Raw genomic sequence first — 25409 nt, 5'->3', positions numbered from 1 at the left:
GCGTCCTACAAGGGACCTAGCTTATCGTGTTTTCGAGCAAACACCAGATAACTATCTTTTGAGAACCACCCGGCGCACCTGTTCACCTAATTAACCGCAAGCATCAATCCAAAGTCCACAAAAGGCCGAAGTTACAATCCTTCAAAAATAAACACCTTACATGACAATCAAAGCTAAACAACTATCCTCAAGACAACAACTGAAACTAACTAAACCAACAAACCTTTTAGTTAAATGGAAGCACAACAAAGCTATGAACACCAAGACTCGAACTCAGAGTTCAGAACCACGCTGCAGTGATAGAAATCAACTGCGCAAACCTGCCAAGATAATCAAGGCCACTACGTGGTCAAAGAATACCAACCCAACCATCCTCACAAGACTATCTACGAAGGAAAGAAATACCGACCCAATCCATGAGTCCCAAAACAGGAAGGAAGAATATTTTCTTTTCTCTTTCGACAGTATATGTCTGCAGCCAATATACTCATCAAAAAAAAAGCGAAATATCCTATAGATCCACTACCAACAACCAGTTGAGACAGTACTCGAATATTATTGTATCAAAGCCACTTGATACCTCTCTACTGAACCAGAAAGCTCAAATCAATACTAGTCTGGAAACATCTGACTTTACAAGTCGACATTTCGAACTTAGAACGACCCTAAGAACATCTCGAATATAGACCCAACTACGAACTAACCCACAACACACCAAATTTGGGTGTAGAATAACCGCATACGATGTATGCCTTAATGAAAACATGACACCAAAACTGTGTCAATTCCGACTTCTGGTCGGTAAGAAATGAACGAGGTAAAAGTCAAAAGATTCCGAACGCTGATTTCCACCAGCAATCAGGAAAGAGAGGTAGGCATCAACAATTTACCCAAAGTCTGCGGAAGCAACAACTAACAATGCAGTCGCTGAAACAACCGCAATCCAAACCCTGGGCTACACCCTATAACGCCTACAAATTCGGCGACCCAGACTGGTCCTATACACCCGTCTCCGTAGAGACATCGCAACAGCTCTCGTGTCCTAAGTAGAGAGATGGCCCTGGGCGTCGCAGTCATGACACTCGCCATAGGCCCAGAATCATCTGGCCTTTCAAGGCCCCACTCCGATCTGACAGGACTGGAACCACTAGGAAACGTGTCCACCACTCGATGTTCGAAAAAGGTGCACCGCCACTAACTTTATCCGACTTAGACACCAGCTTGTGCGAAAACCGAAGTACGAAAAGAAGTAACGCGCCATCGAGTTTACCTAACTCGAATACATACCGGGACACAACCCAAACCCCACATCCTTGCCTATATTACCGTGAGTCTTCCTTATATGGTCACCTAACCAATTGTTCAGTTCATTTACTTTTCAAAACAAACCTGTGAATGGTGTTGTGGTTGTAACCTTGCTCTGATACCACATTAATCTGTCACGCCTCCGTGGTCCCCTTTTCAGTTTAAAACAAACGAAAGCGACTGATAATTTTTTTTTTTTTTAAACACTTGCCCAAGGGTATTCCAGATTCCCACAAATACAGGAATCCACTGTTCACGCAACGGACAGAAGTCTCCCTAATTGCACGGCAGTCGATCAAATACACAGTACAACTCTAGGATATTTACAACGCACACTCAGATTGAATATTAAGGAATAATATAGATCATTCATACATACATCATTCACATCACAGTTTTTACATTTCAGTGTTTAAATAGAAAAATCACTGGAAAATTCTTTTGAAACTGTTACGCTACCACGAAACCTTTAATTCTTTAAGAAACGCTACCCACGAGGTAGAAAACCCTTTATTTCAAGAAATCACAATTCCTTTATTACATTCCAAAAAACCCAACTGAAAACTTAGAGTATTCAATTAATAAAACAAAACTGAACCATGGTAGACCGACTAAGCCTATAAATATCCACAGAAATAAAAAGGTAATAGCTATAATCGACATAAGCGCTAGGCTCGGAAGCTCTATCGGACCGCTACACGTACCTCACGTCTCGCCCAACTACTCAACGCCACAACGATACCTGAAAAATGGGTGGGGAGGTGAGAACATGTAAAACATGTCTCCCCTCCCAGTGGTACCCGGCAAGTCTAGAAGGCGAGGAGTACTCAACTCGGATCAGGAAGAGATAAACCAACAAATATGGGTAAGTAAAATACAGTAGCAACGATAATGGACGAACAGATAAATATATATATGAAAAACACTACCGCTACTGTAATTTCAACTGCAGGCATGAGCAAGGATATCATACATATAGTAGCGAGAGACAACTGTAAAGAAAGAAACTGGAAGTAATATGCAAATCCGCTACTATAGCATATGCGTCAACCGAACCGAGAATCCCAAAAAGTACCATCTAAAGCCGCCGTGTCCGATCCCAAGGACCTCAGCAAAAGCCACTATCTTCTCACACTCTCCCCTGCATGTACCCTAGCCAACAAAAGAGAAACACCCGCTGGGCTCACGGGTCGGATGTACGACCAACTTTTTCCGAAAAAACACCCCCCCTGCGGGTGGACAACTCCGCTGTGTTACGTGAAATGCACTCGAGCTATCTCTCTCACAACTCTTGAAATTTTATCTTCTTACCACATCAAACCTATTAATCGAAACCCTTATAGGTTCAAAATATTAATATTTAAAAATACTAATGCATAATAGAAAAAAAATGATATTAATAGTTATAATAATTTACTGTTGTATTGTCGTCCCGCTGCATCGCGCAGGTTCCGTACCTAGTACTTTTGAAAGCACACAATCTTTAGAATTTTAATCCAATATAACTTCTGTTCTAATTTTATGAATTATGTAGTTTCATAGTATAATAGTGATGTATCGCTAATATAATAGTATTATAATTGATGACATAATAATGATTAAAATATTTATTTTTTACTTATGGTTTGTAGACTGTTGAGTTCATAATAAAATTTAGTTAACTTAATGTGTTGTTAATGTGGATTGCTACGACTAATAACATGATGGTGACTAAAAAATATCATAATGCTGACATATCAGTAACTCATCATCATTAATCAACGAAATTGGATTGTAAAATTTAAAGTTAGAGGATGAAAGTGTTAGGCCCTTTTAGTTTTATTTTTTATAATTACGTACTAAGATTAGAAGTTATAATTTAAATGTTTCATACAAGTCATAGAAGGATGGTATAATTTATGGGTAAAATGATAATTATACTATCCAAAGTGGGCAAATGAAAAATGGTTTGCCCATTTACTAGTTTGTTATAATTTCTTACTGGAGTTTGCATGGCAATTTCTTTTTAGTTCTTTTGGTCTATTAATAACACTAGTGTAGATAATAAAAGCAAAATTTAAAAATTTTAATAAATTTTATATTTTAATTTATTGATATATAGGAAGCTATATCGCATTAAGCACAGCCAATTTGTATGACTAAATTCGCATGGTAAGCAGAGGCCTCGCGCGGACCGGCTCAGCGGGCACTTATATGAGCCGCAGCTCGGTTTCGCCGGACGATGCTTCTCGAAGGAGACAATGCTCTTGAGAGGCTCTTCTTCTTCTTCTTCTTCTTCGTTAACACAATGAGAGGAAGAGGGAGATGAGTGCGGAGTAGGAGATTAGACGATGATATTTTTTTTTATGGTGCATGTAAAAGAATTACAAAAGAGAGAGGGTAGGGGATTATGGAGGAGGAAAGTAGATTAAAGTTATAAAACCCACTCATTGATAGAATATTAATATGGTGCGTGTAATTAAATGTTGCACCTTGCATGTAATTAGAGGAGTAGGAAGGTGAGTTGGGCGTTGAGAAGAGGAGAATGTGGTTTGATTTAAAGTTGGATTTAAAGTTGCATATAATTAAATGTTGCACTTTGCATGTAATTAGAGGAGTGGGGAAGTAAAGGATTGGGCGTTGAGAAAAGGTGAAGGTGATTTGATTTAAATTTGGCTATGAGAATTAAGGATAACATGCAACGTGGCAAAAAATATTATAGCTTCATATAGATTTATTTATAGATTTATAGATTATAGATGTTATCTTGGATTAAATTACTCTTTTATAAGATTTCTAAGTAGGTATAGCATTACTCGAGAATTAATAAGGGTCTACATACATCAGCACAGTAAATTACAGTAAAATCTATTCAAGTGAGCAAAATTTCTTTCATTTCAATTAAAATTTAGCCAAAAAAAAAAGATGACACACTTTTTTTTTTGGCCAATTTGCATAAAAAATCCACTTATTTTGGGCTTTTGCAGAATCGGGCCACCTTTTTCGTTTTTGCAGATTCGGTCCGTTTTTTCAGCAAACTGACCAAAATACCCTTATTACTTTTTCTCTTTCCTCTTTCTCTCTCCTCTTCGTTCTCTCGTTGTTCTTTTTTTTTTTTTTTTTTTTTTTTTTTTTTTCCGCCACGCATGTCCGCTGGGTCGCCGCTCCATCCACTCCGCCTCTCCCATCCTCTCCCACGCGCCGTCGACGCCCGCTCCCCCGTCGACCTCCAGGACCTGCTGTCCGCCTCTAACCTTCGACACATCTGTGGCTCTGCTTCACAATGGGATACTCCGAGATGCTCTCCCGGCTGCCCGAGACGCCTTCGCCGTCGCTTCGATCAGCGCCACCGAGGCCACCCTGCAGCGTTCATCTTCCCCAGTTCGCTTTGGCATGTTCAAGAAGCCGCCTCCAGTTTCGGCATGGAGACCTACGCTTCCAAGCAGCGCCTCGGCCCACGTCGACTCACTACCTCTCCGCCACCATTCAAGGCCCGCAAGCTCGAGCTCGTCTCCCGCTTCATGAGAAGGCGCGAGAGGAGGTCTAGCCCGCTCCATCCACCTTATTTCTGATCGCTTCGGTTCTCTCCCGCCAGATTGACATCCTTTCGTTTCTGTCGCGCACTCTTGTCTCTTTCCTCTCGATTCGTTTCTGTCGCGCGGAGCGCCACGGCACGCTGTGCGATCGCCGCGCGCTTCGGAGGCGCCTTCGGCAGCCTTGCATGCCCGTCAGAGCTTCAACCCCTGGCTCCGCTCCGTGGGCGTGTCGCACCGTTATGGTGTAATTCACCATTACACCATTAATGTGGTAATGGGTAATTTCACCATTAATGGTGTAATGGTCACCATTACCATTAATGTTAATGCGGAATTAACCCATTAACAGGTGTAATGGTTTACACCATTAATTGAGTGTAATTACATCATAACCCTTAATGGTGTAATGGTTGAAATTACCCTTCAAACGGGTGTTAATGCGTACAAATTAATGGTGTATATGGTGCCCTATTACTTCCTTTACGACGAAGAAAGAATATTACCGTCAGCGCTCCCGCGTTGCCCGCCGCCGCACGCTGCGTGCGAGCGGACCCGCTCGAGACTGCACCATTACGACTCATTACCGAGTGTCGCGGGACTCGCCGGGTAGAGCTTCCGCGGGATGTCGGCGGATCGCCGCAGCCCGGCCGAGGGCCTCTAGCCGGGAGCAGCGCCCGCTCCGCGCGTGCTGGTTCACGTCGTCCAGGGCGCAATCGACCTCCGCCTCCACGAACCAGATCCCGTCGCCGGAGCACTCGACCATGGGCTCGCCGGGGACGCTCTCGATGATCCTCCCGGCGACGGGGAAGTAGGGGACGAGGGCGCGGGCGAAGCCCTCTCTAATGGCGGCGACCCTCTCTGATGGCGGCGACGGTGCCGCCGCTGCCGCCGCGGGAGAAGACCTGGATGAATTCGACGGAGACGCGCGCGTTGGCGGCGCGATAGATGGAGGAGAGGGGGAGGAGGAGCGTCGAGGTCGGGGTCGGCGACGCGGGGGGTACGAGGGTTGGAGAGGACTTAGTCACCACGGGACTCATGGCGATCGAAGCTTTTGGGGGTGTGGAAATGGAGATGGAGATGGAGATGGAGATGGAGATAATTTAATAGTAAATTTTTATTAATATTTAATTAATTTTGCGGAGCAGCAAGTCCTGGAGGTCGACGGGGGAGCGGGCGTCGACGGCGTGGGAGAGGATGGGGAGGAGGCGGAGGTGGATGGAGCGGGCGACCCAGCGGGACATGGCGTGGCGGAAGAAAAAAAAAAAAAAACGAGAAAACGAAGAGGAGAGAGAAAGAGGAAAGAGAAAAAGTAATAAGGGTATTTTGGTCAGTTTGTTGAAAAAACGGACCGAATCTGCAAAAACGAAAAAGGTGGCCCGATTCTGCAAAAGCCCAAAATAAGTGGATTTTTTATGCAAATTGGCCTTTTTTTTTTAGAAATAATAACAAGGAGTGAGAAATTATAATATTCATATAAAGAAGCTCTTACAAGGAAATGATATAGATTATATTTATGCCCAATTTCTTACATGTGATTTATTACTTGCATTGGAGATTGGTATTGTATTATTGTAGTCACTATTACTATTGCTCTATTTGATTATTTATGGTTTATACCATAATAAGAGTTAATAAAAGGGAGAGAGAAATGGTTGTGTCAAGTATATTTCACTATGTTGGATATAATTGTTGCATTTAGTGATCATCACCCTTCTAGTTGGCGTGGACTATTATTAGGTTTAGGGGTTCCATGCCTTAAATTTGGTATGATCTTTTTGTTTGGATAATGTCGTATCGTGTCTTAGAGCATTCGATAATAAATCTAAAATTTTTACTACGACGAAAAGCAGAAGTTATATCGCGAAATCCAATAGTAGAAACTATTGAAAATTTCAGTTTTGCTGTAAAAAAGAGGTCGAGAACTTCTAAAATCTCAATGGCACTTTATTAAACAACATTAAAATTACGCTTGTTCACGGGTTGGGTTGGGCCGCAGTTTTTATTAAGCGTAAATCCGAGCCAGCCCAACCCATGAGACTAAGTATTGTGGTGGGCTCAAATCCAAATAATGTGGGCCTCGCGCCCATGAATTGTCACCGTAAACGCTACATTTATACCTATTTATATACGTATAAATCTTACACCTTCCTAAGATTCACAAAAATTCATTTGAGTTTTTTAGTTAATGGATTGGATGGATAGGTGTAAATCTTACAAATAGTCTAGGAATGTACAAGCAGTATTGTTCAGAAAACATATAGGGGGTGTTAGGCCTAGCTTTTAAAAAACACTTTTGGGCTGAAAAGTGATTTTTGGCTCAATAGAGCGTTTGGCAACTCACTTTTAAAATCTGATTCTACTTTTTAGAATCAGAAAACTGATTTTGAAGGCCTCAAAATCAGAAACAGAAAAAAGCTACTTCTTGAAAACTGATTCTGATTTTGGATTTAAACTTCAAAATTTTATTTTATTTTAGTTTTAATATTTAAATTTAAATTTAATTTTAATTTTAAATTTTAAATTTTAATTTTCAGATTCATTTTAAAATTTTTAAATTTTAACTTTTAAATTTTAAAATTTGAAATATAGATTTTAAATTTTAAATTTTAATTTTAAATTTCAAATCTCAAATTTTAGATTTTAAATTTTCAAATTTTATTTCAAATTTCAAATTTCAAATTTCAAATTTCAGATTTTAAAATTTCAAATTTCAAAGTTCAAATTTTAAATTTTAAATTTAAATTTTAAATTTTAAATTTCAAATTTTAAATTTTAAATTTCAAATTTCAAATTTTAAATTTCAAATTTGACAATTTAGATTTTAAAATTTAAATGTAAAAATTTAAAATTTTTAAATTTTAAATTATAAATTTTAATCTTCAAATTATAAATTTCAAATTTTTAAAATTAAAAATTTATAAATTTTAATCTTCAAATTATAAATTTCAAGAGTACTAAGTTCTTGGTACTTAGTACATAAAATATGTATATGTATATCTAGAATTGAGCTCCTATACTTTTAAGAGTACTAAGTTCTTGGTGCTTGTAGGCTTTCGGCCTTTGAATTAAAAGATGTGTGGTTAAGATGATAGTGGTCCCCTGGGGTTGAGTAGGTTGTTGGTTGAATAGTATGATCTAATGGGTGGAAATGGTCAAAGGAGTAGATTTAATAGACGAAAATTTATGAGTATAAAAGAGTTTACACTTATAAGAGTATAGTAGCCCTAATTATATATATGATGGTGAAATTACTTCTACTAATATAAAAAATTATTTAAAAAGTAATTAAGGATGTAATAGTAATAAAAGTTTACAAACGCACTCAACTATATGCAACCAAATAAATTATTTATAATTGTAGCATTTTTTACCGTATTCATCCAAACAAGATATATATAATTATAATTATCATATCTCCGACTACATTATATTTCTAATTACACCAACCAAACAGCCCCTTAACTTGGCCGTAGTTCTAATTATAACATTGAAAAGAGTCGTTTTAAATAAAAGATAAGCTTGCTTGTCTAATCACATTTTAAAAACAATTTTTTTTCTTTCTTACGCTGGAAGTTTTATCACCACCACATAATATATATATATATAGAGTAATGAAATTTTAAAAATAAATTTCTCAACTATGTACAGCTAAACAAATAATTTGTATTTGCAGTATTTTCTACTACATCCAACGAAACAAAATGTATATAGTTATAACTATCATATTTTCAATTCATGTATTTTCAAGTATATTGTGTTTTTAATTGCATCCAATCACGCAGTCCTTAAATTCAATTAGATTGTCAGATTTAAGCAATATTTGAGTTTTTTATATATATATTTTCAGGAAAGAGTTTGAAGTTAATATTAACTAAGAGAGCTCAAACGAGTATAGTGTAAACCTAGTGTACACACTTTTCTAGCAGTATATTCACATTAGCTAAGTAATTAAGAATTTACTATTATTTTAACTCCTGATAATGAGGATCGCAGAGCACAACAATAATAACACACTACTTAAAAAATATAACTATTGCGCTTTAAGTCATCTAACGACTAATGTTAATAAATAAAATGAAATTAGGGTGACAGTATATACATAAATAGGTTAATTTCATACAACTCATTACAAACATAGTGAATAACAAACATATCACTACAAAATTCAACGTTCATATATTGTCCCTACAAAAATCTTGAATGTTTTCAAATATGCCCCTATCGTTAAAATCCGTTAGAAAAATTTAATTAACTATAGATTAAATACTAAACACTAATTAGTTTTGGATATTTTTACCCATTTATATTATACTGTTATACCTCTTGGATGAATATATTTGTGATAGCAAAATTAAAATATAAACAGTTTTCTAACGGTTCTTTAACGGTAAAGAATCAGAAGAATATATTTGAAAATATCAGAACTTTTACCGAAACAACATACGAAAGTTGAATTTTATAAAAGTACATTTGTCATTCATTATGTTTGTAAGAATCTGTATGAATATTTTTTTTTTTGAGAAATGAATCTGTATGAAATTAATCCTATATAAATATATTGTAATGTTTTCTGATGAAATTATAGAAAAAATATAATAAACGGGCTTTTACAATATGCGCAGAATGCGATATTATATATAAAAATATAAACAAGTTTTTTTTATTATATTTCTTTTACCCGACGTAACACAAGCACTCCGCAATTCGAAATAAAACCTTAAAAAAGTTTAGTTGAAAGCACTTCTATTTAATTAGTACAAACTAATATCACAATAGGTACCGACACATCACGACACACAGAAAGACGACACATTTTCAAACTAGACCTGATTTCATCAGTCTGCAATTTTTGCGCCATCTTTCTCCTCGCCTGCTCCCGGCTCCTCCCCAGGGCGGGCGGCGGAGTTGTCGCCGTCGCTGTCGCCGTCTCTGTCGCCGCCCCCGCGATTCGCTGAGTCGATCCTGCCGGCGTCGGCGAAGAGATCAACAGGCTTCGACTCCGCGATCTTGCCGCCTTCCAAGGGCGTGCCGTGCTTGTACGCCACCCTCAGCGACTCATCCTCGGACACCTTCGCCTGAGCTGCGCCGTACTTGATATCCTCCTTGCTCTGTGCCATGTTTGTTTATATCGTACGTCCTTGGAATTGAAATTGTTAGTGTTGCAGTAACACTGATCAGTTGCTTTGTTTAATTAGTGGTGTTAATTAATTGCATCTTCTACTACAACTAATTACGCTGCACACGTAATTTATAGGGGGGGAGCACGTGAGGGAGGCGTCGACACGTGTTGGATTTTGTCGGACACGTGTCCTCGCTGAAAGTGGCGATGGTGAGAGTGGTGGACGGTTGAGATTTGATGGGGTTAAAAAGGAGTCGGATATTTAAAAAGCAATGGCCCATAGGCCATATTTTATTTGTATGATATTATTTTATTGCGTTAAAGCAGGGTTAGGGGAGTCGAAGGGCAACACGTACGTCCCTCACTAACCCTTCACTAACCCTTTTTATATCTATATCTATATAGTCCAACTGGGATACTATCAATAGTACCATATATTTGATGCTATTAAATTTTCCACCCTTAGATTTAATCATTTGACTATTTTCACCTGTTAGATTATACTATTAAATCAACAACTCACTCAACCCTAAGAGGCCCACATCATCCTAATCGTACATTTTTTAATCCAAGAACCGAAAACTTAATAGCACAAAATGCTTGGTGCTATTGATAGTATTCCAACCTAAGTCTATATATATATATATATATATATATATATATGCTAGGGCTACTATACTCTTATGAATATAGAACCCCTTGTACTCATAAATTTTTAACCGTTGATTGATGGGATGTGTGGTTAGGATAGGGATGTAATGTGGGCCGTGCCGGGCCGGCACGGCCCACATTTTTGTCGGGCGAACGGGCGCGGGCCAGTCCAGCGACACAGCCGCCCCAAAATCGGGCCGTTGCGTGCGGCCAAAGTTTTGGAACCGCGACCTAGCACGGTCCCCGGGCCGAACTGGCACGGGCCGTGCGCTGCGAGCGCGGGTTCGGTGCCAGCCCTTTTTATTTTATTAATTTTATTTAAAATTTTATTTTTTTAGAAAATAAATAACAATATTAATTTTTTAAAAATAATATATCAGTAAAAAAATTAAAAATTAAAAATATATTTATAAAGAAATAATTAAATTTAAATTATTTTAAATTTTTAAATTTTTTGGGACCAAAATACCCTCACACACAGTACCCAAATTTTTGACTGTTGGAGAGGGCATTTTAGTTAAGCCCAACTCAAAGCACAGCCCATATCGTTTGACTGTTGGGGTCCAAGCCACGGTCCCACACCCAACCATTGTAGAGTTGGTGCCTACCAAAGCATTGGAGATTGGTGCAGGGCACTAACTCCAAGACCCTGCTGGGCGCGGCTTCGGGAGGGCCTTGGTCACGAGCGGGCCAGGCCGTGCCGTGCGCGCGGCGGGCCTGGTTACCCTCTAGGCTGGCACGCCCAAGCCTATGTCCCGCTGCCCGGGTTGTGCGGGCCATTTGGTCGCGGAGCGCCCCAGCCACGGCCCGCCATTTAACTGGCCCGCGCCGGGCCGGCACGGCCACGCTACCAGTGTATCGTGCCGTGCTGGCCCGCGACCACTGCGTCGGCCGAGCGCGGCGCGGGCCGCCTGGCCCGTTTGACACCCCTAGCGTCTAGATAATGGCGGTCCTGACTTAGAATGACTAGTTACCCTAGAGCTTAAGTGGGTAGATTGGTGAATAGTATCAATCTACACGGCATGAAAATGATCATGGGAATAAATCTAAGGCTGAAACTACTGAAGTTATAAGAAAGCTAATACTCGTTAAATATAGTAGCCGGATCATTATATAATATTATATATATATATATATATATATTATATATATATATATATATATTAATTTATTTAAATATTGTAAATAATTTTATTACTCATAGACCATTGTACACCTTTGATACTCTTTTGTCTTCCTCTACTTTTTAGCCAATTTTATCTAAATTTATTTCAATTACTCTTATCCTATAAAGTTATGTTATTATTATCAATAAGATTTTGTAAACCTTTTTCTCTCATTCCAGTAGTATATAGCGGCCCAAGCCCAACACAATCCCAAATAAATGTTACTTTTTATTGCTATAAAATCTTTATATTCCCTGCATTGTGAAGGCCCTGAAATAAAAATAGGTAGTAACAATTTTGAGAAGCTACAATTATTACACTAAAAATAGGTAGTAACAATTTTGAGAAGCTACCAAGGACCTAATTAGGAACTTGCAAAGATTTCACCACTGATGAGCAAATCTAATTTACTCAACAAGCTTGTATTACTGGCAGATGAGGAGTGTAATCAAATATTTAGAATGAAATACCATATTCGGTTTTCAAGTCATTTTTTCGAAATAAGATAAATCTTGTACGTAAAATATACCGGCCGAATTATGAATACCAAAAACTTTTAAGGAGCAAAAAATCTAACTCTTTGTTGTATTACATAAGAAAATCTTCATATTGTGTATGTTATCACTGGATAACTTATTCTGACATCCAAATAGAGTCTTAGAGTGCCGAAGTAAACACAAGTTTTTTTTTTTAAAAAAACTCACAGTTGTTTAGTAGATTATAACAAATTAAAATTAATAATGTCAATCAAGTTACAAAGAGGAAGATAATACCAAAGTTTTTTTTTTTCCGAGATCTCTTATTGATTGATTAAGCACATTAATTGAAGTCCTAATTCAACAAGCATGTTGTGAAATAGTCATTTTTCTCTAAACGCTTAAGCTACTAATGAACGGTGTTTTATTATCTCACACAAGTTAGATAGAATACACTAGAACTTAGAAACAACTGAATAAAAGATGTCAGATTGTGCAAAAAGAGACCATACTAATAAAGGTCGGGTCCTAGTGATGATTATACATACAAATACGTGAACTTTAAGGGGTATATATTCAAATGACCAAACAATATATGAAGTGATAAATGAAAAAAAAAAAAAAAAAAAAAAAAAAACAGAAGTTCAAGAATCAAAATATTTTAAATTCTCCACTCTATCCTACTTCATGCACAAGTTCAGAACCAGTAACGAGAACAATTTAATAACCATGCATAAGCTCTACTTAATCAATGTATAATCGACTCACCAGCAGAAAAATGCCTAACAAACTAAGTAGATATTATATGAAGGGCCTTAATGTATATAAATAATAGTAATACTTAGTTGCATGCAAATTTTAAATTAGATTCACCTTAACAGCGTTATGAATCATACGAGCGGTTGGTAGTACGGGAACAGAGGACAGATCTCCCAAGCACAGTAGCTTCTCAATTGCTTCCTTGAATGTGCTTAAAAGAAAAGACAACAACAGTTATTAATAGTAATTACCTCAAATGGCAGTATGAAATATTTATAGCTGAAAAGGAAAGAGAAATAATGAAGTTTAATTATACTGATACCCAGCAAGGAAATGAACAAAGATCCCACATTTCCAAAGTGGCAGTCATTAAAGGATCTCAGAATAAGCTGAATAAGGCCCCAGCATAACTATATAAATGTCCATGTCAAAAGAGAATACAGTGAAAGCAAGTTAAAAAAGCTTTCAGGACATAAATCACATGCTATATCAAAGATATTTGTTCCCAGAGGACGATATATGATAAACTTGCTTTTTTCTCTACGGTTACTATGAATGAACAAAGAATACTTATAATACACACATATTGGAGACCCCACTTGCGACCGCTAATTTGCTAAAAAACTGCAAATTTTTTAGGACTAGTAAGCGAGGAACTCCCTATATACAATCTTTATAAGGCAACAACAAGAAAAAAAAAAAAATAAAGATACAGATTCTTCATAGTGTCTTGTTTTAAAATAACAAGTGATAGTGGAAATCGTGTACAAAATTATTCACGCGCAAGCTTCAATTGGCTGCTCCATCTGCTTGTTGTCGAGTTCCCTTGGCAACTTTGAATTGCCATGAGTACAGAATTTACAAGGTACAACGCATGGCTCAGAACTCAGAGCATCCGGAACAATAAGGAAATATTTGGTAACAAATTTCCTAAATCTTATCCTGTACTCCTTTGGGGTAATCACAGTTGGCGAGACATTCTTAGGAACGACGAGCGAAGCTTTCACCCAAGTCTCGAGTTGTTTGTCCCATGTATACTGCCTCAAGTAATCTATGATGCCAAATACAAGCTCATGCCGTTGCTTGTCCACTCCCACAAGTAAAGAGTAGTCCATAACATTAATTGACTGCAAGGGTGAAATTCTATAAATTTCCAATTCCAAAATACAATCATATCTAGGCTATGCATAACATCTAAAATGCAGAACCCCCCCCTGAAAATAATGCCATTAGCACTTTGCTATTCTGAGATATAAAAGCCAAAACTTAAACCTCATAGTATCTAGCCTAGTAGCACTCAAGTCCCTTCCCAACACATTTTTCATTCAGAAAATTTTAGAAAGTCCTAAAATATGATCTTTTCCACCATAAAAGGAGAGTAATGCGTTTCAGATCATATTTTAAGACTACCTAACAATCCTTGAACTGAAAAATGCAACATGAATGACATACTTAACGGTCTAAGCATTGAGAGGGTTAAATATGGGCTTTTAACTTTCAGTGGGGAGACTGCAAATGGCACTAGTTTCAGAGTGGGTTGCCATGTAAAAAAAATTGGCTGAATACGTACGGTAAGAAAAGCTGTATCATTCCAGATGGCCCGTTGTAAAAGATGCTTGTTTTTTCCGCCAACATATATGGGAGAAAGACGCATGTCCTCAACGAAATTTTGATCCAATAAAACTTTCCCGGTGCCTTTTGAATCAGAAACATGTCGGGAGAAAACAGCGCCTTTGAGATCGTAGGTGCGTGAGACATTACGGCCAAAGAGAAGGTTTTCCATCACCATAAGATCAATCCTTATTTCTTTGCCGTTTTTGATTTGCCTGACCTGCAGCAAAAGTAACATTAAATTAGGAAGAGGTCAGAGAAATTAAGGAAAAAAAAAATCTACAAGCCACGAAAAACAAAAAAACAAAAGAAAAGCACTACAATATAGTCTGATGTCAGTTCGCTACCCGGTTATTCAAAGTGTAACACCACACTAGCCTATGGTTGTTGTCCATGTATCATAAGGAATATCTTTAAAACTAATCAATGACAATCACCAGACTAATTGAAACATTATAAAGAACATGTCTGATTAAAGAACTAATCCTTATTAAAGAGTAGCTTCTAATGAATCATATGACTGTCATATGCCTAGATTAATATCTTGTTACGGCTACCACACAGTGTTACATTTGAAAAATCATGGTATGTTTTTCTTTTCTTTTCAAGCTTTCCCCAAATAAAAAGTAGAACCCTTTAAACATCGTAGCAAAGCAACCTGATATATTCCAAGTATTTTAGCAAGGCATGTTTGGCTTCTGGTGTCCAACGTATGAGAAACATGCTTGAAGTAATCAGGGGCAAACTTCAAAAAGGACTCAAATTCTGTCTTCTTGATTTGCTTAATGATGAACCTATCATCCATCGTCTTTGCAAAGAAAGCCTTGCTCTTTCCACCTTGTGCGTCCCACTTCTTGCAACGGCTCAGGGAAGATATGTAGGCAAGTTCTGATGGGCAACACTTCTTTCGGAGATTATAAAATTCCTTGGCGCAAATACAAGTAACTGTATATTTACTCTTTAGGACAACTTTCCCATTGATACGAATTTCGGGATGTAGTTCATTCGAAACCAATAAAGATGAGCTGTCAGAACCAGAATTCAACTCATCAGATGACGATGATGAGAAACTATATGAACCTGAAGAGAAACTACTAAACAATTGGTTCCCTTCAAAATCGAAAGATCCTGTGGATGACCAATAAGATGAATTCCCAGAACTCTCGGAGCTGAAGCTACGCGATTTCTCTAGTGCTGACATGAATTCTTCTTTGCCTTCCCCTGCTTCCTTATCCACCACTGCATCCAAAAAATGGCGGCGGTCCTCAGATATTACTAGGGCATGAGCAATTATACTTGATACCTCATCTTCAGATATAGATAAAACATTACCACCAGGGCCAATTGTAAATTGCATCAAATTCGTTTCCTCTGGAGAATTTTGCCACACTGGAGGTAGATGGGATGGACAATAGGAATTGATAAGATTAAACTTATACAAAGAACCAAATTGAAGCTCCTTTCGGTACACCAGTCGTGATTCAGAAAATGGAGCCCAAATCCATCTATCTGTATCTTCACACCTGCATTTCAAGTCATGAAGAAATCCATGTTCCTTCTTCAATTCTAAGGAATTTGTTCCACCGTCATTAAATGAATCATTGGTCTTTACTTCTAAACCAGTTGAATTTCCAAGAAAAGATTCCCCAATAACTTGTATTGAATTGCCCACCTGCATATTTCTATCTATAACGGGCATGCATACTTCTTGATCATCTTTGTCACTTCCTGTAGCTACATTCTCCTCACTTATTGATCCATCACTAGAATGTGAAATACCATTAGCTGGAAAAATCTTGCTGCTCATATCTTCAATAACTTCGGGCAATGCCATCCCAAGCTTGTCTTGTTTATCTTGAACATAATTGATTCCACTATAAGAAGGCTCATCAACATCCACACTGGCATGATTAGAATCTTCTGGAACTTGAGGGATATCTTCGGATATTTTATTATCTATAGAGCTTTTGCTTGTTAAAGCAGCATCTCCTTGTTTGACTTGTTTACACAGCAGAAGCTGATTCAAACGACGGTCCCAAACATAATGCTCGAGAAGGAGATCCTGGTAGAGCAAATTCAGATCAAGAAGCTCATCAACAGTTGTGCCTGATTTCCCACTATAATCGACCACCTTCAATACGGAAGCCTGTTTGGTAACAGCAGAAGAGACGAAACCAGTAAAAAAAATATACTATGCATCTAGATAAAGATATCGTCATGAAAAAAGTCATGCAGCCTAGCACATATAAAAAGTAAACATATATATAAGAATAATAACCTCAAATTCAGTTTTTTCTTTCATCAACAACTCAGTGACTTCAGAAAAATCTTCAGCATGGGCCGAAAAAGTTGATTCCGTTGAGAGCAGGCTATTAAACTCCTCCAACTTCTCTGCAACCTTCATGAAGAGCAGGTTTCCTCTGTCGCGAACCTTCAAGAGTAATATTATAAGGTTATTATGAAATACAAGTAAAACAGAAAAAAAAAAAATTCATGTATGAGGCATCAAGCAAACTATAATTTGGCAAAACATACATATCTTGCTTCTTCAATAAGCCACTCTTGTCTGTTAGGGTTATGGAACTCAAGTGTTGCCGGTGGCTTACATGCTGCATATATTTCAACTGATGAATACCTGAACATTGCAACTTTGGACCCCAACCTGAAGTGATGGGGAAACGAAAAATTAATGACCACTTTAAAGAAGGTCTACAACCCGTAACAAATACTTTAATGACAAGCTTGGTTCTTGAAAATTTGGCCCAGATTTTGATCTCATCATTGTAGTTTTAACTATAACAATTTAGCCCCTGGAGTTTGTTATGCGTAACGAATGAGTCCTTCCTTACGTCTACTGCTTGAAAAAAAAAAAAATGCATGAGCACCATTATTAGATTCTTTTTTTTTTATAATTGAAACTGAGGATGAAACTAGAACCAAGACAACTTTAGGAAAGAAATTGAAATTGAGGTCAAACTTCAGCGTTAAAATTGAAATTCTAATAATGAAACACCAAGAAGGATTAATCTTCAGGGAATAAATCTTTATAACTGGAATTCGCAAGAAGAAATTGAAACCCGCATCAAATCTTACGAGCTAAATTTCAAGAATTTTTTAGGAAATATCTAATTATGATGCACATACCCAAAAAATCTTAGGCAGTCCCTGTGCAATGAATGCCCACATTTAAGCTTTATAGCAGCAAAGTGGCTTGAGAACCCGAGTTCCAAGAACTTCCCAAAGGAAAGACTTAGTGATTCAGTAGAAAATGAAACCCTCGGGCTGGTTTTCATCATACTTTGAGGTTCACATCTTAAACATCGGGTCCACATCCAAATTTTTCCATCTCTTTCACCGGACAAACACTTCTCTGGAGGAAGCTGGTTGACAAGAACAGTGATATTGCCATTGCGGTGGGTGTAGGAGTACACATGAGCCTCCGGAGGGTCACCACATGAGGAGCAAATGTGTTTCTACAACAATAACAAGCATTCATTATTGAAAATACACTAATAAAAGTAGGAAAAAACTTCAGAAACACCCCAAGGCATAGATCGATTTTGCCTTGCCAATCCAAGGTTCAAAATGTAAACTGCCGTTAAAATGCCATTTTTCTGTTAAGCACTGTTAAGATGCCATGTGATTTTCTGTTAAGCACCGTTAAGATGCCATGTGACAATCACATGACATTAAACTACTATAATTAGGCAAGTCAATAAGAATGCTTTCAAGAGCATTTTCATTGATAACTACTGTTGATGCAAAGCAGTACACTTTCAAGATTCACCCCTCAACATATAGTATATTGCAAAGCAAGAATTTAAGTGTCGTGGAATGAGGTTGTGCCGAAAACTTACCAGCACAGTACAGCATGGTGCATGACGGACCGTACAGATGTTTGCCGGTCACAAAAAAAAGTGTGCCAACACATAATTGCATGAAATATTTTTTTCTTTAGCAACAAAATATTCTAATTGCTAATTATATATCTTTATCAAGTCTTTTGAACTTTATTGAGAAAATTATTTACTAATTTAAAGAACAGAGAGTTTTAAGCTGTGTCATCGGCATGGAGGCTGTATTGTACCGATATCTTGTTAGCACGATATGGCACGGTAGATACAGCTTATGCCGATGAGCACTTAAATCCCTGTTGCAAAAGGGATTTATGAAGCTTTTGCTTAGATGGATGATGATGCATATCATATCATTAGAATAATCAATGAGATAAAACAACAAACCTGATTAAGTAAGATATCTCGAAAATATCGGCCTAGAGACATATCAAAAAAACCATAGTAATTTATGCGGGAAAACTGGCCCTGCTCACAAACAGCCTCCTTTTTGATAGACTGACTAGACGTCAAAAGCACTATGCTTTTAGGATCTAATATATTCACAATTTCATCATTGCTTCTCACTTTTACAGAGCAGTCAGCACTTTGATTCTCAGAATATCTAATGACATCTGATTGTTGCCCCTCCTTTTTGCTAATAATGGATTCATCCTTGTTGATGATGCAGGATTCATCATCCAGCTTTTCTTGACTAGTTTTACAGGTTCCTTCTGGATGAACACTTGTTTTTGGAGATGAAGGAACAGGTATATCGACAGTCTTTGCACCAAGCACATCAAAGCAGAAGTGACCTCCATAAAAGCTCTTTAAAGTTTCTGAGACAGAAGATGGTAATGGCTCACATTTAAGTGGTAGCGACGAATCAACAACATCACCATGACCAACACTCTTTCCAGCCAAACAATTATCAGAATTAACTGCAGATACTTCCAGATGTGAATAAGAATTTAACAGTGTTTCCCCATTGGTATATTTTGTTAATGTGCCATTAGAGATCGGAATATCTAATCCATGTACTGAAGCATCTATACCAGTGGAACCTTCTGGCCCTGAAACATCTGGAATAGGAGCAACATCAGAAGCCACAAATGGCTTCGTTTTAGATCTAACAGAATTTTCCTCTTTGTTCGCGTTCTTATCAGTTAAAAACACCCTTTGATCAGCAAAAAATGAAGTTTCAAGGATCAAATGGTATGCCGCAAAGACTGTGTAATGCATGACTCGCTTAATCTTTTTTAGTTCTTCACTATTTTCTCCTCTCAGCAATATCTGCAACAAGAAACAAGCAATCAGATAATAAAATGTCTCAGAGAGAATAGAGAAAAATGGCTAAAATGGGAGAACCTACTAAAATGACACCATTTACACTTTGCTTCCCTGAGATATACTTTAGACAATTAGCAATTAACCCCCTTCCCATCACATATTCGGTTAAAAATGATCTTTCCCATAAAAAGATTAAGATCATGTTTTAAGACTACCTGACAATACCAAAGAGAAAATGTGGTGCAAAAGGGAGTAAGAGCAAAGTCTAAACATTGAACTATTGGAGGGGTTAGATGCAGGTTTTCATTTTCTTTAAAATATCTTCACTAATATGCAGCTGTAAGGCAACATAAGAAGATTGAACCAACCGTGCATCCCAAAGGTTTCGGAAAGCCCTCAAAGAACATCAAAGTTTTGGAAGGCCTCTTTCCAACTTCACTACTATCATGATCCTCCACAAATTTTTCAATATGGAAGAAGTCACATTTATTCAGCTTTGGTTTCATCAGAACATCAGCAAAGGAAATTATGGGAGAACCAAGACACCGAGCAATTCTTTCCAAACGATGGAGCTTCATATCAAGAACCAGTGTTACCCCTCCTTTTAGAAGAAGTTCTTGTATATTACGTGAAACAGTTTTCTCTACCAGAATGACTTCGGGATGGCATGTTTCCAGCATTTTACCAATGGACTTCTCTAAATGGTCTTTCTCCTGGTTAAAAAAGAAGAAATAAATCATCAGAACAGTGTTTTAAGTATTATTACTGTTTTGGAATAATATCCAGATTCCCAATGAACTTTAAAGCCCATTGCAGTTCACCGGCCGAACTTTTCGAAAGTTAAGAAATACATAACAATCTGCCATTTTCAAACCCCAATTTCTCACTATTTTTGGAATTGGTGTTAGCACATGATCTTCAAGTGTGAAGTGACCCTGAGAAACTTAGGCCTTTAATTTAGGGCATTGAGTCATTCGGCTTTCATGTGACTGACCGTTTTTTAAAACTGATGGGAACCAGCTGTGGATAGTGATTGAAATAGGCAGATTGTTCATGTAGTTCTCCTTTTAACTTTTCCAAGTTTGCATAACGATCTGTAACCATGCTAAAGTTCAGGGAAACCATGCTAAAGTTCAGGGATGTTTGACATATTTTCCCTTTTTTCCCAGTCATGTAACTTTGACTATTGAATAAAAAGAATTATCCTAGGCCCTAGCTTACCTGTTCCATGGAATTGAATGATGACAAGCCAACATCAGAGTGCCCAAGGACTCCCCGAAGAAGTAGCAGTCTAGGGTTATTGAATTTGGTGGGCATGTGCTTATGAGCAGCATTCTTCTTGAAAACTAAACCCTTGATCACTTCACTGTAATCAAATATTATATCACAAATTAAGGTAAGGCTTTTCGATCAATGAGATATAATAAAACCACAAAAATAAACTGTACCTTTGCTGGCGAGTACCAGATGCAATGCATTTCACCTTCACGTACGAACACGGATCCATTTCCTTCCCCTCGCTGGCATCAGGCCTGACAAAAAAAGCAGCTTCCCAAGATAAAGAAGTCACAATGTCAAGCCAACTCTCACTCCTCTCGCTTTCAGGAAACCCAATACCCTCAGATGCTAGAAATCGGCCTACAAGCATCCTGAATTGCCCATTCATAGCTTCCAACATTGCTCTTTTCCTTTCCTCTTTATGGTTGTGGTTTCTTTGTTGTTCTTCATCGACAATACTTGGGAAACTTGATTGTACCCACTTTGTACCATCACTTTGGTAGTCATCATCATCGTTGTTTGCAACACTTTCCGCATCATTTTCCGCATCATCTGGTTGAGGCGGCATCCAGATGTCTGGATCAGCATAAAAAACAGATGAGATTGGCGGACTAATGCTGTCGGTATCATTATCTGTTCCATCTGAATCATCACCAGCACTTGGGGAGTGACCGTCACTAGATAAATTATTAGTGTGTCCGACTTCCCCATAATCACCATCTAGATGATTTTCCAGTAGTAGTGGATTTGACTTTTCTTCTGCTGATGCGGGAAGTATTCTGCTATTTATAGGGGCCATAGTGTGGGAAGAGTGAACTTCAACTTCATTAACTGAACCTCCAATTCCATTCTCTTTAAGGTGATCGACATTTTGTAAGTTTAGTTGACTCTGACCAGTGTCTAGAACCTCAACTTCCTCCTCCCTGCAGGTTTCACAATTTTTTCATGATTTTTCAGTAACGTTTTGTCAATAATCGCTTCACTTGCCAACTAAATTTGACACAGAATTATAGTCTTCATGATAACATAAAATCACTTAAAAAGAAAATCAATAGCCCTAACAGAGTAGAAAGTCTTCATACAAGACTAAGTAACCATCTAAATGTGAACATCAACTTACCAATACATAGCCAAATGATGAACTTAGCAATTAGAATGAAAACCAGCAAGAACATAGTATTCAGAACGTTAAGGGGATTCTGGGTGATGTTGGGAGTATGCATTCCAAGTACACTCTTTGAGAGCCTAACGTGAAAATATGCACTACACTGTATGGTCTGAAACATTCGACACGGTGTGTTTTATGAATTAGTATATGTACCTTGCTGATAAAACAATAGATTCCTAGGGTGAAGTGCTTCTCATGTATTTCTCCTCCATCTACTTGAGTTCTAAACTTATATTTGGATGCAATGAATACACGATTTCCTACAGTGAAATTGAAACAACTAAATCATCGCATTGTCCTAATGATTCCATTTTTAAAGCATTCTATATCTATATCCCATGTAGCGGCTAAAGACCAAATAAGAATTGCTATGAAGATGAAAGTAAAATAAAAGAAAATCTCATGTTATTACAAGACAAATCTAGACAAAGAGCTGAGAATGAGACTCCTCCAATATTTGAACATGGAGCATTAGGGAAACAATATCTACCTGCTCAGTGTACTCATTTCAACAAGGGAATCCTGTAAAAGAAATAAAAAAAGTAAGTGTTTATTCACTTTTATAATAAAGAAAATTATAAATAGCATACATCATTGCATCAATAAATAACACAAGACAGCGCATGTTTGAAAAAGGAACTCGTTAAAAAGACTTAATAAGCAGCTTCAATGTTTGTGTCATGTGCATCCCATTTCTCAATTCTCGCACTAAAAATAAACTAATTATTGCGACTATTACAAATAGATAATTGGTCCAGTGTTTCCTCTTCCAAAGTCCGAAGTCCGAACAAAAAATATGACACTATGGTATCGTATAATACTACATACTTTAGGTCCTAGTTGGCCCAAGTGGAGCTTCTATAGAAATGCTTTTGAAGTAGAGCTATTTGGAGAACTACCAGCTTTTCCAATAAAATACCCCCAACGACTTTATGTTAGTGAAAGCTTCTAATGGAGCATCTGTTTCTGGAGTAAGAATTTCATTTTGCCTTCATATCAAGCAAAAGCTTCATATTTTCAACCGGCTGAAATATCCAGTTACTAGTTCTTAATCTGGAAAAAAAAAAAAAAGCTGTTCCAAACATTAGGCCAAATAGGCACTTGGTGAAAGCAGCATGCACAAATTCCTTTGGTAAATGTGATTCGAACCACAAAAAAAAAAAAAAAAGCCAATAATCTCATCAATCAAGTTCCAGATTATAACCATTTTTTACGATGGCCTGAACAGCCAAAATAAAATGAACATTTTAAAGAGATCAGAAATCAATTTTATTAAGGCCCTACCAAAAATTTCGTGAAATTTACTACGATCAATCACTAGCGGTGGATAGAATATGAGCTACTTGGCATTAACAGAGGGTAAAAATTCGTCTTCTGAGCCAGGAGATTTTTTTTTATCAGAAAAACAAAAAAAATATAGAACCTTATAAATCTACTAATGCATGGGAATATAAACCTACATAGATATGTTCCAATTAATTTAGGTAGACGAGAGAACGAGACTTAGTTCTCCTAAAAAATTCAGTTGCAATATATATGAAAAAAACAAGAAAAGAAACTCAAAAAAAGGGGGAAAAGATTACGCACCCCTCAAAAAGCATTCCCCGACGAGGACAGCAACCTATGAGGACAGAGACAAAAAATAAATAAATAAGTAAATGGAAGAAGACACAAGCGAGTAATCTAACAAACAATAATCAGATCCACAATTGAACGACACCAAATCTGTCAATAATTGCATCGAATTCAAGGACCATACATCCCGAATCTTAGACAAAACCCTCAAATACCCAAGAAATTACAAGAAAAAAAAAAAGACAAAGAAAATACTAATCCAGCTAAATAACACCGCAAAACTCAACCTCCTCTTCTCCCTTTCAATGCATCGATCTACATCCTTTAAGTATACTCAGATCCCCAAACCAAAATCGTTTACCAACTTGGTAAGATCCAAAGAAACAAAAAATGAAGAACAAAAAATGAAGACGATTTGGAGCTCGATCATTTTCCCAATCGCTAAGATCCTAAGAACTACGATCGATTCGCGGATCAAAAACGCTTTTTGTCCTACTATGCTCTCCTCCTCCTCATCTACGCCATCGATTCGAACAAGTAACAAATTGAAAAGGAGTTGAAGCTCGATCGCTTAATTAACCGGCAGAATTCAAACAAAAACCACCAATTCCCGCGTTGAAAACGCCTTTCTCCTACGACACTCTCCTTCTCCTAAACTACGCGATCGATTTCGAGCAATCAACGAATCGAAGAGGATCTAGAGCCCCGCCACTCACCTAATCGGCAAAATCCAAACAACAACTACCAATTCCCGCGTCAAAACCGTCCTTCTCCAACTACACTCTTCTCGACCCTCTACACACGACCGATTCGAGTAATTAACAAATTGAAGGAGAACCCGAAGCTCGATCGCTTACCGAATCGGCAAAACCCAAACAACAATCCACACCCTTCGCCTCCTCCACGAGATCCACACGATCGACTCGAACACCTAACGAATCCAAGAAGATTCGGAGCCCGATTCCGCGAGGAGACGGAGACCAACCACCACCGATTCCCGCGCCGAGCGCGCGCCGTTCTCGATCCGCACTCCCCCGCGACTCCAAGAGATCTACGCGACCGATGCGAACACGGAAGCGATCGAAGAGGATTCGATTCAGAGCTCTCGATTCGGCGAGGAGAAGATGAGAGAGACGAGAACGGGGGGTTTAAATGGGAACGAAGACGAGAGAGAGAGAGAGAGAGAGAGAGAGAGAGAGAGAGAGGAGGAAGAAGAGGGGGGACGGAGAAGAGAAGGAAAGGTTCGTCGAGAGTGGGGCCCACACGGACACTATGTAATAAATAATTAGTTATTTTTTTAACATTATTTTAAGTATAATTAATTACTTAATTAAATTAATTAATTAATTAGTGAGAGGTTTAATAACGACAATAACTTGCACTGTAAGATAGGATGATTACAGAGGCCAAAAATGCGGCCTCGTAGCCGTATTCGTTTGTTTCTTTGTATAATAATAATATACGGGATACTGGAAACGGGAAACGGGAATTAGGTAATTTATTATTTATTTATTTATTTATTTATTTGGTGGCTTGCGTGAGAAAAAGGGCTGCTACGTGAACCTGGTCCACCACGTCATCTATGAACCATCTCATTTTTCTCATTTTGGGTTTCATTTTAATAATAATTTGCTACGTATTATAAACAACTTTTAATCTAAAA

General features: G+C 37.8%; 3 protein-coding genes across 3 annotated transcripts; all 3 read right to left on the bottom strand.

The window, feature by feature from the left end:
* On the bottom strand, window positions 5401-6061 carry LOC109710374 (acyl transferase 9-like). The gene is given in 3 exon segments (XM_020232895.1): window positions 5401-5712; window positions 5714-5909; window positions 5967-6061. Coding segments are annotated over 3 exon segments (603 nt in total).
* LOC109711025 lies at window positions 9506-13363 on the bottom strand. Its single transcript, XM_020233899.1, has 2 exons — window positions 13106-13363; window positions 9506-9957 (listed from the first exon to the last, which is right to left on the bottom strand). Exon 2 carries the CDS (start codon window positions 9935-9937, stop codon window positions 9656-9658), a length of 282 nt encoding a protein of 93 aa, XP_020089488.1. The 5' UTR covers window positions 9938-9957; window positions 13106-13363; the 3' UTR covers window positions 9506-9655.
* LOC109711024 (putative 1-phosphatidylinositol-3-phosphate 5-kinase FAB1D) lies at window positions 13510-24928 on the bottom strand. The gene is made up of 13 exons (XM_020233898.1): window positions 24604-24928; window positions 23759-23792; window positions 22662-22693; window positions 21174-21926; window positions 20947-21091; window positions 20094-20438; window positions 18844-19728; window positions 17747-18075; window positions 17138-17264; window positions 16881-17033; window positions 15261-16748; window positions 14562-14822; window positions 13510-14118 (listed from the first exon to the last, which is right to left on the bottom strand). Exons 3-13 carry the CDS (start codon window positions 22676-22678, stop codon window positions 13768-13770), a joined length of 4854 nt encoding a protein of 1617 aa, XP_020089487.1. The 5' UTR covers window positions 22679-22693; window positions 23759-23792; window positions 24604-24928; the 3' UTR covers window positions 13510-13767.

The sequence above is a fragment of the Ananas comosus genome, linkage group 5 (genome assembly GCF_001540865.1).
Source record: "Ananas comosus cultivar F153 linkage group 5, ASM154086v1, whole genome shotgun sequence".
Taxonomy (NCBI): Eukaryota; Viridiplantae; Streptophyta; class Magnoliopsida; order Poales; family Bromeliaceae; genus Ananas; species Ananas comosus.
This window is presented reverse-complemented; position numbering and strand designations above follow the sequence as displayed.